The sequence below is a fragment of the Colius striatus genome, chromosome 1 (genome assembly GCF_028858725.1).
Source record: "Colius striatus isolate bColStr4 chromosome 1, bColStr4.1.hap1, whole genome shotgun sequence".
Taxonomy (NCBI): Eukaryota; Metazoa; Chordata; class Aves; order Coliiformes; family Coliidae; genus Colius; species Colius striatus.
In genome coordinates this window covers 194,180,505-194,194,160 of record NC_084759.1, presented here as the reverse complement: position 1 = coordinate 194,194,160, position 13,656 = coordinate 194,180,505, and the positions used below count along the sequence as shown (strand labels likewise).

Below are 13,656 nucleotides of genomic sequence, written 5' to 3'. Positions count from 1 at the left end.
AAACTGACAGAATGTTAAGTGTTGGAAGAGACCTCTAGTTCAACCCCCCTGCCAGAGCAGGGCCACCTAGATTAGGTCACACAGGAACTCGTCCAGGTGGGCTTTGAATGTCCCCAGAGAAGGAGAGTCAATAACCCATCTGGGAAGCCAGTTCCAGTGCTTCATCCTCACAGTGAAGAAGTTTTTCCTTATGTTCCTTTGAAACCTCTTCTGTTCCAGCTTGTACCTGTTGCCCCTTGTCCTATCATTGGACTTCATTTACACATCTCTAAAATCTGGGTTTGAAAGATCATTTAAGTTTTTTGTTGTTGTTGTAAGAACAAAATACTCTTTGCTACGAACAAATAGTATATTAAAATTGCTGCCTTTCTGATTTGATTAGTAGTGAGGGCTTTATGGCTACAGCTATGGTACAAGACAACATTTGAAATGGAGTAGTCATACCCAGGTGTGAATGAATGAATGAATGAATGTGAATATCTGGAATGATATTCAAGATAATAGGAAGATGAAGCTAGAAGTCTTTGGAAAATTCCTAGTTTAGGAGCACAAACGATTCCAAAGATGCTTTTTTAATTTTTACTGCTTATAAACCAGGAAACAGGATCATGTCTGAATCCTAAACTCTCTAATCTGAAGGAGAATTAAATGTTGCTTTTGCGAAAAGTATTTTGATAGCAGATTATCTCTGTGCTTCATATCAATAATGTAAACTTTACTGAAAAACAAAGCTATCACTTTATTCCGTCTGGTTAGCAAATTATCTACAATTAGGCAGTGAACAGCATTGCACAAAGAGGAAATATCATCCTGAAGAAAACAAGCACATGTAGTGTCTGGAAACCAGATGTGAACACTGCAACGATAACGCTGTAAGAGTGCGACTGGAGTTCAAATTTTGCAAATGCCTGAAATCTCACAGGCTGAATAAAAACAAAAAATGGAACAATGAAAGACATTTCCAATCCTGGCTACTTATGAAAACAAATTTGCATTATTCTCAGCAGACACAGTTGTGTCGTGATCATTATTTTCCACAGTTTCATGGTTTCAAACTTTCATTGACCAGAGCACTCTTATTCAAGAGAGAAAAACAGTTACATACCTAAACCCCCACATGGGTTTGTGGAGGAATTTGAATTCCTTATAGCAGAAATGGATAGCTGTGACTTTATGGACATCACTTCTTATATCATTTTTCTTTATTTAAAAGTGGCACCACTTTAACATACTAAATGTTTGTTTTACTACATGACACTGCTATGACTTTAATTTAGCATCATTTTAGATGGCTAGAGTGACACTGAATCACAGATCAACTATATTTCTTTCAATGAAAATCAGAGTCTTCTTTGGTGCATTTTATTAACAATTCCAGATTTGAAAAGGGAAAGAGTGAAGATATGGAAGACAGGGAATGTCATTAGGGACCATCTATTGCGTGGAAAAATGATGAAACTTTTGTGTTTAAAAAAATAAACCTCCTTAAATGAGCTCTATGCAGGAAGTCTAGCCTATAAGAAACTTTTAATTATCATTTTTTTATCTAGCAAAGCAGCCAATTATCACTAGTTTTATTAGACTTCCTGATTTATCCAGTAGCATAAGTAAAATCAGTGATCCCCATCCAAGATACACACTTATTTCTAGAGACTTTTATCTTCTATACTAAGCCTCCCAATTTCTTTGAAAGATGCTGTCAGGTCTATAGTATTATCATTGGAAACCTTAGAGACAGATGCTAGTAGCAAAACAAATACTGTGCAGCATACTGACTAGGATCACCCACTCTATGTGTCTCTAAAATTTCTCCTTTAACATAAATAAATCCTCACATATATCTTGGATCAATATCTGTTGCCATGGAGAAAGGGAAGACTTTGTCCTGCATATCTCTTAACCATCTATATTACCACTTCTATGTAGAAAAGAACTTTAAAAGAAACGTCTTACTCCTCTCCAACAGCTGTTTTTTTCAAGCATTTTTTTCATTTTTGCTCTGTTCCATTTACTTTATTCCATGAGACCTACAAGCATTTGCAGAACAGCATTTATTATTATTATTTCACCATGGTTTTTGTGGATGAGAAAATGGGTATTGACCATGCCAGTTAGTGAGGGTCTTGCTAAACACAGAGCAGGCTGTGGTGTATTATTCATCTTCACAAGCTGCAAGTCTCTGCTTCTCAAATGCAGACTGCAATGAATGTTCTGTCTCTCACTAACAAAAACCATGTGCTACGCTATTTTCAACTTCTAAGCTTTGTAACACTAAAGGTCAGCATCTGTAATATATCTTTATGTTCCAGAGATATACAGATGTTTCTTCCTATTCATACCCCAAACCGAACACATTGACTTCAAAGTGACTCTAATGTTGGAAGACAGCTCAGAAGAGCTATCTCTCACCATCCATTTTTGAGACATTTAACATTAAATGACTGAGCTTATCCTCTAACATGCTCATATTTCTGCACAGATTAACCACAGTCAAGTCATGGATCAAACTCTAGAAGAGAGGATGATGGAGCAGTGGAACAGGCTGCCCAGAGGGGTTGTGGAGTCTCCTTCCTTGGAGGTCTTCAAGACCTGCCTGGACATGTTCCTATGCATCTTGATCTAGGTGACCCTGCTTCTGCAGGGGGGTTGGACTAGATAATCTCTAAAGGTCCCTTCCAACCCCTACCACTCTATGATTCTGCAAATAATATTCTACATGTGGCAGAACAATGTTCATCTTTGGATAGCAAAAGCCTTCTGGAAAATGGGTAGATTCTTAATCAAATGTAGCTATACTGTTTCCAAGATCTGAGTTAATATAAAAGTGAGTCAAATCTGTTCACATGAACTGCAGAGATGTTTTTCTATGGCACTGCAGAAATCCCCCCATATAACTTTGTATATAACACGTGCCGTTAAACTACATTTCCGTACCCAACACCATTTGTGATTAGGTCATAACTTAAATATCTTGACATTAAGTCCAGATGGCAGGGCTTCCATTGTGAAAAAATGCTATGTAAAAATATTGACCTCAATGTTCAACGTTGCCAAGTATCTTTAATTCCTACCCACTGGGACTCAAGGTGTTAGCACATCTGCATCAATTGTAGTGACTCTCTGTGTTACTATTTCCTGGCTTTATGCAGAATTCAGGTTCTAAGTTTCCAGGTCAAATTCTCTTTCTTTGTTCTCCCAAGCAAACTGGAGTGCTAAAACAGGATTTTGGAGCTCATTTTAATATGTTTTACATTTCTTTTTCCCTGCCTTGGGGATGTGTGTGATTTGTCACATTCTTTCCTTTGAAAACCACATGCAATTAATTAATTTGCAGCCTCTTGCTGGTTTTATCTATTAGATCTCATCATATTGTATTTTTCTTAACCTTTACAAGGGTCTTCTTCAGTGTTATTGGCCTAATTTTCTAACAGACCAAACTCTAGACCAAACTATAGATTCAAGTCACTGATTCAGAGTCCTACTAAGAGTGCAACCAAATCACTCTAGATAACTGTGGAAAGATAAAATGCCACTTTGGGCTTTTGAGTTTGGGTTTAGTGGGTTTTTTTCCCATTATTTAAGAAATTATTATTAAAATATTAGTAAATATTTATATTGCAGCCTGGCCTTCAGGACCAGCCAGGATGTGATGCATTAAGTTGACATTGTCTTCAGGGGATGATGTTTAGCAGGACATGTAACTACATATACAACTTGAACGTGATGAATTACCTGCCTTATCCTAATTTGTGTTTGGAAGTTTGCCAGGTGATTTTCTTTCTATGAAAAATGCATAACTTTCCACACGTTACCAAAATCTGAATGCATGCAACATTTATTTTATCCAATTTCCATTCTTTCTGTTGAGGACTGGACATGAGTGAAGGACAACAAACTCTCTAAACATGAGACACTTTTAATGTATTTCTTAAGGGAACTACTTTTTAAAGTTACTCTGGGTCTACAGGGTACTGGTTTTTGTTTTGTTTTGGTTTGTAACAGTATCTCTTGTCAGAGGCAATTCTAAGAATCAAAATACTTCTAAGACTGCAACAGGAACATTCACTTGTTGGATGTCAGAGTAACTACAGAAGAGGAAGGCATCAACAGTGGAAGAAACCTGAAATTTTGATTGTCAGTCATACCTGGGACACTAATCAGTATGGAAATCGAACTCTACTGTATCTTTTCTCCCCTATACTTCCCATAAGTATATGTCATCCTTACTGTAGTAAATTCTGCTGTGCCTTGATGGGCAGAATGATATTACTGTCATTGAAAAAAACAGAAAGGAAAATTCTCCTGTGTAGTGCAAATCTACACTGCACATTCTACATTTTTCAATAGTAAATAGGAAGACAGCAAAAAGAAGAGACTGCAGGAAATCATATGAGCCTTACAATTTTTCTTTGTCAGTAGTGTAATGATTGCTGCACATAAAACCTCGTGTAGCAAGCAGTAGCTTGTCACAAAGCAGACAGCTAGATTTCCTTTTATGAAATGTTTTAAAGTTGGAAAATGTATCTATGATACATGCTTGGATGTCAGATAATTAAATATTGCAAACAGCAAAAACCATAACAGTTTTGCAGCTAGTACTAGTAATCAGATCAGAAATGACAGAGATGATAAATGGTCAATGTCTGGGTTAATTTCTCTGCCTTGTGGCAGGGAGGCAATGGAAAGCCTTAGAAATGCAGCTTAAGCAAAAGAGCTTGGCTTATTGCCGAGGTCATGGGTTGTGCTATGTGAAAACTAGAGTAAGAAGCAGCACAGCATTTTAAAAATCTAGCTATGGCAGCCAAGGAGAAAGAAAACATGTACGTTGAAACATGAACTAATTCGAGCCATTGTAAGTTTAATTGAGAGATAATTTATGATATTTTAAATGATTACATTAAATGAAGTCTTCTTGCACTTCCCAACTCTATTTAACATTTGTTTTTTTCCAGGCCTCCAGAAAAGTTACAGACGTGTTAATTACTTTTTTCACACATTTTTATTACATTTGCACAAATTCAGTGTTACAGCCAAATAATAAAGTTCTTGGTCAGAATGCTATTTGAACAATGAATAGTCTCTATGGCAAGGTTTTTCCACAAGATTTCTCCTAGGTTTCAGTGTTCAGTGACAAGAGTGTGCCTCAAAAGTAAATGAAATAGCAAAACTGGCTCTGAATCCTGCATACAAGGAATGGCCTGCCAAGAACATCTAACGTGGAGGCCTACAATGTTTAACCTGGCTCCCACATTTGCTATTTTGCTTTCCAGAGTCTTAGCAACTTGACACATTGAAGATACCTTGTTAGTAATTCTTTCACTAGCAATTACTTTCTAGACCACAGTGTAGAGTGCCTTTGCTAGGGCCAGCAGTTAGGATTTTTCACCATGAAATCTAGTTCACATAAAACACAATTTCTACAACTGAAAAAACATTTTAAATGTCTTATTTTTTTCCTCAGGTCTAATCATCATGGAGCAAAAATATTTCTGTTTAACAATCATTTTTTTCAGATCAGTTTCACAGCAGCCAAACTTTCTCTTTTTGATAGTTTCTGTTTGTCTTTCTAACGTGAGAATTGTCCAACGTAAGAATTACCTTTCCTTGGGTACTGCCTGTACATGGGCTCACATTATACACCTTTCTAAAAACTATTTTCATGATACTGCAACTCCACTGCTTCACATCCAAGTAGGATTTAAAATGGATGGATTTTTAATTGCATTTTTTTCACAAAGCCTAGATAAATAGTAAACACACTCCTCATTCTTTAATCTCATATATACTGTATCTGAGATGCTGGTTCCAGAGAGATCAATGGATATCAATGATGGCATATTTCCCAAAGCTTCAGTTCCAATATCAGTCACATTCCCACAGTGACACTGATTTACGTAGGTCAACTCATGACATCTAAATTAAATTAAAAACAAACAAACAAACCAGAAATGTCATCTTTCCACTTTTGTTACAGAAATGTAGCACAGCAAGCACATTTTTGTAATAAACCTTGCTAGGTGCTTTTTCAGGCAACCTATGAAACCATGCACTCTGGATGCATAGGATTGTGCCAGACTTTTGATACCTAGTTTACATAGACACTTCCAAGGATCATACTCATAGTGCATAAGTATCATGAATATTTCAAACCATGCACATCACTGAAATTAAATCAAAACATGGAAACCATGGAGCTGTATTACAAATAAAATTATTTTTCAAATTAATTTGATGCTTGACTTGTCCCCATCTCCAAATCCCTCTTATCTTGCACAGGAACTCCAAAGCTCAGTGCAATGATAGAATTCAGGACCCCATGGCTGTACTCACACTCAACTACAACTATACAAATAATGGCACACAGCAAATAAAGACATTGCCAGGTTCTGCAAGTCAGCACTCACTGTGCATAAAAGACTGAATTTTACTGCATAAGTAAGCACTGTAAACTATGTTTCCATAACTAAACCAGAACTGAGAATTGTGACTCCTCAAACGGTGCACATATGCTCAGTGATGCTCAGCTATCTAGCACTAATCCTGAGGAACAGGAATTGAAGAGATTTAGCAATAGAATGCTTTTTGGTTTTGCAGACATCAGTATTTATTGAGATCACAAAAATGTGACTTTTAAATACTAATCTTTTAATGCAGTTTTGTCAATGCCAACCATAATTTAAGCATCCATTTTCCCCCTAAAATTAAAACTTCTCAGGTTTCCATATTTATATTGATGAATTGTCCTTTATATAATGGATCATTCTGTAAAAGATATGCAGTACCAAAAGGGCCTAATCTACCACACTTTGCTGTATATAGTTGCTGTATAATTTTACTGATTTATTAATATATTAAGAAAATTAACATCAGAAATATGTTGAAAGTCTAATCACACTAGAAAACTATTGTACTGAACTATGTTACTTTTGTGCTATATCTTTTACAGAAGCATCAGTGACACGAATACAACTAATCAAATTCAGGTCTCTTACCTTAGCTCCTGAAGGACCTTGTACAAACAGTCGTATATCTCCATCTAAAAGAGAAATGTAGGCAATATATGTAATATATGGTTTTCCTACTCCATACATGTCAATATACCACTTGCATTCAGCACTCTGCCTTGTAGATAGGCAAAAATCAATAATGATATCTTTTAAATAGCCTTTTAAACCTAAAAAAGTAGTCAGAATAATTAATGCCTCCATTAGGAAGATGCTGCTGAAAATCAGAACTTTCTGAAAAAAGTATATTGGAGATTCTGAGAATGCTCATTAATTCCAGTGCTCTGATATAATAGCACTGCAAAAGACAGAGCCTGGAAAGCATATCTAGAAAGTATCAGAGCCTGTTTAAACATTACAGAGTAATATTTGGTTTAGTATCTTTGGTAATTTAAGATACTGAAATAATTTTAAAGAAAAAAATATCTTCTAGCATGGAAAAAAAAGTCATAGTAGGATATGTATGTAGTAGCTGTTCTGTACAAATGCACGAAGAGTTAACCTGGGCTCTTCCTTGGAGTGTTTCACTTAATCAATTTTATATCTCATGCATGAATAGCTAACTCACAATATACACAAAGGTTATAAAAAATAAGTAGATAGACAGCAAGTCTTTCAGCCAAGTTGAGAAGGTTGGGGAGCTGACTACAATTTGGGTGTTTCAATACAATTCATATCTCTGGTATGTTTAACATTACTTATACTTGTAGCTTTTCATTGCATTCCTAGTATTTATTCCATATTCCCTAATGGCTAAAAAATTAATCCCAGAATTCATCATAATCTCAGTTTGGCTTCTACAAACCATTGCAGTTCAAAGAACCACTGCAAATCCCAAAGTCTAGAAACAAATGGATAAGAATAGCACTGCTATTGAAATGCTAAACTGAACAGAGCCTTATTGTGTGACCACAACCTACAGATGAAGCTGCAATTCATAAAGTGTTCATCACTCTGCAATAGTTCAACCACTGTGGTAGCTTTTGTGTTATTTCACAGTGCAGTTGTTTTTTGTCCAAGATAGGTAAACTCATGAAATATGCTTTGAGAATAATTAACTTGCACAAATTCTGTAAGGAATCCAGTCTGGCAATAGAGTCAACTACATTTTAAAAAATATTCTGTAACTACACTGGGCTTGAGGGTTGAAATAATCACATTATAACCTTGGATATAATTGTGTTGTGAATAAGCACACTAAGTTTCTCTACTCACCGGTTAACTGTGTAAAAACACAGGCTACACACTGCGTTATCACACATGGAAATAACATACTTAATACCTTCATAACTGATAAAATGTGCCAAGGGTATGAGCTGTCACATTGCCTGTGTCCATTTTTGGACACCTCATACCTCTATTGTTTCTTAATTCTAATAATCATGATCAGTGAATTGTCTTTCTTCATTTTCCAAAGGTAGTCAAATACTGCCTATAATTTGAAAATTCTGAAGTGTTAGATTTGTTCTTTCAGTCTCTTTCATTTCTCATAAAAGTTTCCAGATGTCTAGGTTAGAAAATTTTATACAGAGATGAAATGTCAATGGAAGAAAAGGAAAACTGATTAAGAGCACTAAGATGGTTAAGCATTTCAAAATCCATTCCTAAGGTTCTATGACCAGTACGGTGCTTCCCTTTATTGCTCTGAGAAATTCCAAAGTATTTCTAACTCACAGTGTGAACTTTTATAGCAGCACACTGTCCAAATAAGGGAAACATAAATATTAACAATCCACCTTTTGTAGTTTCATACATTTCGAGAGAAAGAAACTCTTCAATAAGTTTAGATGTGTTATAATTTAAACTATTACAAGTGTCTGCAAAAGCAGTAATACATGAATGGAGTTTTACAACTACTTAAAAAGCTTTGTTAAGGTAATTCAGCAATTTTTAGCAGTAGAGACAGTAAACACATCTGCAAGCACACTCACAGCCCAAGACTTGGCTACCAGAGTGGAAAATCCAGTCTTCTAAAAGTTAGAGCAGCAAAGGCAGGCAGCTGTCCCACCTACCCAGCTGGATGCCCAACAGGGTGTCACGGTATTACTCCAGCACTGCTCACGCACCTACACTGTATCAGATTTTCATACAGCATCAATGGGCACAAAAAGTGCTTTAGTTACACATGAAAGCAGAATCCTTAAAGCTTCATATTGTTCAGAAAATGTAATATAAGTGGCAACTCTGCCTTTCATTTGTCTTTATTTCTACTGATACATGACACACCTGAAGTGGAAAACCGTCTTCACAAAAAACATATTCTTCATCTACAACATAAATCATGCTGTTGTCCTGGTAACTGTAAAAAAATGTCTGTTTTGATTATATCCTAGTACTAGATAGTCATAAAGTATTATTTTAATATCCATAAAATAAAGCAATACCCAAATTGTAATAGAGCTGTGGCACTGGCATTTTCCATGGTGATTATTTCCATCTTCCTCTTAGACACATTGCAGCAGTAAAATATGCCATGGCTAATAAATAATATCTACAGTTGGGGTTTTTTATTGCTTGAACTAGAGCACATAATTAATGACATTTTTAAAATCCTGTATAAAATACAAGATATATGTATTAACATTCTAGGGATTTAATTTTAAAACTGAAATATGTTTTAACATGACTTATTATGAGTTTAATTAACTTTACTAAAATTCCTTTGCCATGGTTGCCAGGGAGGGTGTGGAGTCTCCTTCCTTGGACGACTTCAAGACCCATCTAGACACATTCCTACACGACCTGATCTAGGTGAACCTGCATCTGCAGGGGGGTTGGACTAGATGATCTCTAAAAGTCCCTTCCAACTCCTACCATTCTGTGATTCTATGGTTTACAGAAATCTGGATGTGATTTAGTACTTTATGCAGTCTCCCACATTCAGTACAAGAATATGCTTCAGTGGTTAAATCATCTCAAGACCAGCATCTATACTCTTCTGGCAATCAGTCATATGAGTATGCCTGATGTATGGGCAGCATTCACTCATCAACTTGAAACTTAAATCAGTAATTTGTTTATTCCATGTTGAAATATAGAAAAATATAAGTTACACATCTGATATACATTCAGAGCCTGATCCAAATACTCACTGAAATGAGATGAAACATTTATTTCAAATTATCTGGATGAATTTTAAAACTACATCATCCTAAACATTTTATGAATTATTATACTAAACTTCAATGCTGCCCTGCTGCAAGGGCTTTAAAAGTTGTTATCAGAAAGACAGAGAGTCAAGAAAGACAACAGACGTTATCTGCTGGAATTTTTCAAACAGAGCCTTTGAAGGGAAAAAGGTGAAATAAAATATTCATATACCTATGCTGTCAGATACAAAAGATAAAAAAATAAATATTCTTCATATAATAGTGAATGTTACAATGTCAAACAATTAGTTATAATCCATTTTAAAACTTTTAGACAGTGAGCAGTACATAAACTACTGAAACCCTCCATATCCTCCATCTATTATGTTTGAGAACACAAGGAAAAGAAATAAGTAACTGGAGACATGAAGTATGGCAGACACTCGAGACCATGATCTAGTTAACAATCACTTTTGCAGAAGCCTGAAAATTCTGTTTTGATGGGCAAAACCAGTATCAGAATACTGTTCCCATATGTTAGATTTGCTTGACACTGAAAAAAACCACCAACAAAACCAGTTCTCCTTTATAAACTGGAAGACCATAATTCAGCCATATCCACACAGCAAAAGACAACTGAAAAGGTCTGTAAATACTGCAAATAAGCAAGATTAATAAATATAATTAGATAATAGGGGGTTTTTTATGTTTTGGGAAAAAAATTATCCTCTTAAATTGTATCTGCTTCATTTTCTTTAAAGAGAGACCAGCCCAGCTCTAACAACAGAATGTTTCTCAAAGTACAGATTTGTTTTCAATTTCTTACTTGAATACATCTGTCTGTAAGAGTTGGCATTTTATTGATTAGCAAAGCTTGAATCCTACTGCAGCCATTGGCAATATTTCTGAAGCCATCAGCTGAAATCTAGGTAAGGAATAAAATATTTATATATTAGCAAACACAACAGCCTTTGAGAATGTGGTTGATGTAGGCAACTCATTGGATGGAATCTCCAGGTAGCACCGCAGATCTCACACATCAGCATGGATAGGTTGCATTTGCCCACCCAAAATCCTGCAAAAGCACCAGTACTAGTGCAAGGCTACTATGGTAAAGGCAAATCTCTTTTCAACAATCACCAGAAGGTAAAATGTCTCAGGACAGACTATGGAATTCAGTTGTGCAGATTCTACAGCTTTGTATTCATGTGTCCTACAATACACATACGCTATTGGTATGTGTAATGTAGGACAATGTAATCCTATCTCCAGTTTCCTCATCTCAAAACCTCTGGACTGTATAAAAGGGATTAGTTTAAATCATGAACATCACACAAGCAGCTGCCTGAGGGAGATATTGGGAAATCTCCATTCTGTCGGTCAAGAAGCCCTAATTGCTTAACATGGCATGACCAATCTGTTCAAGAGTTTAGCTAACCCATGCAACAGGCCTCCTCGTTGTTGGCTCTCAAGCAGTGCAACAACAGCAGACAGCACATTTTTATGACACACACCAAGGAGTTTAATTTGTTAAACAAATCACCCAATAATGTGGAAACAAATTTCAGTTTGAGAAGTGAATTTCTGGCAATTGAGTCTTGTTCTTGGTCCATAAACTACAAAGAGCAAATCGTTCCAGAGAGAAGAGAGGGTATGTTACATCACACAGTTTGTTGTAACACATGGCAATAACACTGTCCATTAGAATCTGAATATGATGCCTTTTCAGAAAAAAAAGACTGAGATTTTCACTCTTCTAAAATATCAGCCACAGTTTTTTAAGAAGTTTGAATATGCTTTAGCTGTTATAACAGTAGAATTTCCTCCTGTAACTCCTGAACAAATTTGCTCTAATAAGAAGGAATAACCCTGCTCCCAAGGAAGAATCACTCAAAAACTGAGTGCAGAACCCGGCATACTCAGCTATGCTTATTGTCCAACTGAAAAGATTTTGTAGGCCTCAGTTCAAATGCATGCATCAGTTGTAACTACAACTTAATTCCATGACTGTTAATCAAAGGAATGTGTGGGGCTTAACGGAACCTGCTGCCAATTGTTCTTGGTATTTTATGTTTTTTACCATGAACATATTGTTAACTGTTCAGAGTATCTGTCAAGGTTGGTGACCACAGTTAGACACAGACAGTAGGAATACAAGATCCCTCTCATTTAGCTACCTAAGATTCAGATGCAAAGACAATTAAATGATGGATCTTAGTTACAGTATATCACTTGTTGCTTTGACCAACATTTTTAATATATCACTGAAGAAAAATCCTAAATGCAGACTCAAGAGCCTAGTTTGAAGCTCCTAACTTTGCAAATATTAGCCATTTAACTGAGCAGTAAGATAAATATTTGTGAGACTTATGGGTTGTTCTGAAAATTGTATAAGAGGAAGAATTTGAGAGGACTTTAAAATCAGGGAAAAAGGAAAAATGCGAAGTCAAGAAAGTGACTAATATTGATGGTGATTTAAAAAACAAACTGCAACTGTTAAAGCCTTTGTTTACTCAATTGAAATTAGGAATCATAGAATCACAGAATGGCAGGGGTTGGAAGGGACCTTTAGAGATCATCTAGTCCAACTCCCCTGCAGAAGCAGGGTCACCTAGATCAGGTCACATAGGAACATGTCCAGGTGGGTCTTGAAGACCTCCAAGGTAGGAGACTCCACAACCCCTCTGGGCAGCCTGTGCCAGGGCTCCCTCACCTGAACAGTGAAATAGTTTTTTCTTATATTTAAATGGAATGTAACTGAGGTGTCTATATTAAACAATTATGAAATCTAGGATCTCTGTATAGCAGTGAGCAACAAAGGTCCCAAGGCAGGTCAGACCTGAAAAAGTCTGAATCACCTGTGGAGACCTCTTTCCCTCTCAATTGCTATATAGATAAAGTAATTTTCTAGGTATTACCTTAGGTTAGACACCTAAAATTAAGTGAAATTCCCATTCTCCAAAGAATAGATAGTAGGCAGCAGGTAATCTGAGCAAACTCAACAGTGCTGAGGGACAGAAGTACCGTATTTGTTTCTGGAATTAAGTAATGATTGCATAAGCTAACTGCAGTCTAAAGGACTTTTAGTATCTTTGTCCGGAAAAAACACTGTTTGCTTAACATAGTCACTTGATACTGCAAATAGCAGCAATTTAGTGTTTTCCTCCACATAAGCCAAAAACAATTAGACTGAGGCAGCTAATAATACTCCTGCACAGATCATTTCAAAATTTTCTCGCGTGAACTGTTCTTTAACTGATTGCTGGATAATGGATCTCAGGCAGCAGGCTGAGAAAGGTCTTGTGTGAAACATGCATTGGGATAAGATTCAATTAAATTAGTCAACAACTTGTCTTATTTTGCTTTATTCCTAGAGCAATAAAACCTTAATCTTGAATTCCTTTTCTAAAGCCCCTATGGATTATCTATGAAAGTTCAGGCACTCTTGAAGATAACATGTAGAAATATAACAATTTTTGCACAATTTAATAAATGTGGAATTTCAATGTTTCATAGATTGTCTCAAGAGTGAATATATGTAATTTAACACTGCATTCTTTGCC

General features: G+C 36.0%; 1 protein-coding gene across 1 annotated transcript in view; it reads right to left on the bottom strand.

Moving 5' to 3' along the window:
• Positions 1-13,656, bottom strand: part of FBXL13 (F-box and leucine rich repeat protein 13) — an 87,104-nt gene that overhangs the window by 22,265 nt on the left and 51,183 nt on the right. The window contains 6 exon segments of the mRNA XM_062020297.1: positions 5,787-5,913; positions 6,925-7,049; positions 9,871-10,052; positions 10,192-10,227; positions 10,230-10,287; positions 10,920-11,018. Coding sequence (XP_061876281.1) covers positions 5,787-5,913; positions 6,925-7,049; positions 9,871-10,052; positions 10,192-10,227; positions 10,230-10,287; positions 10,920-11,018 — 627 coding nt within the window.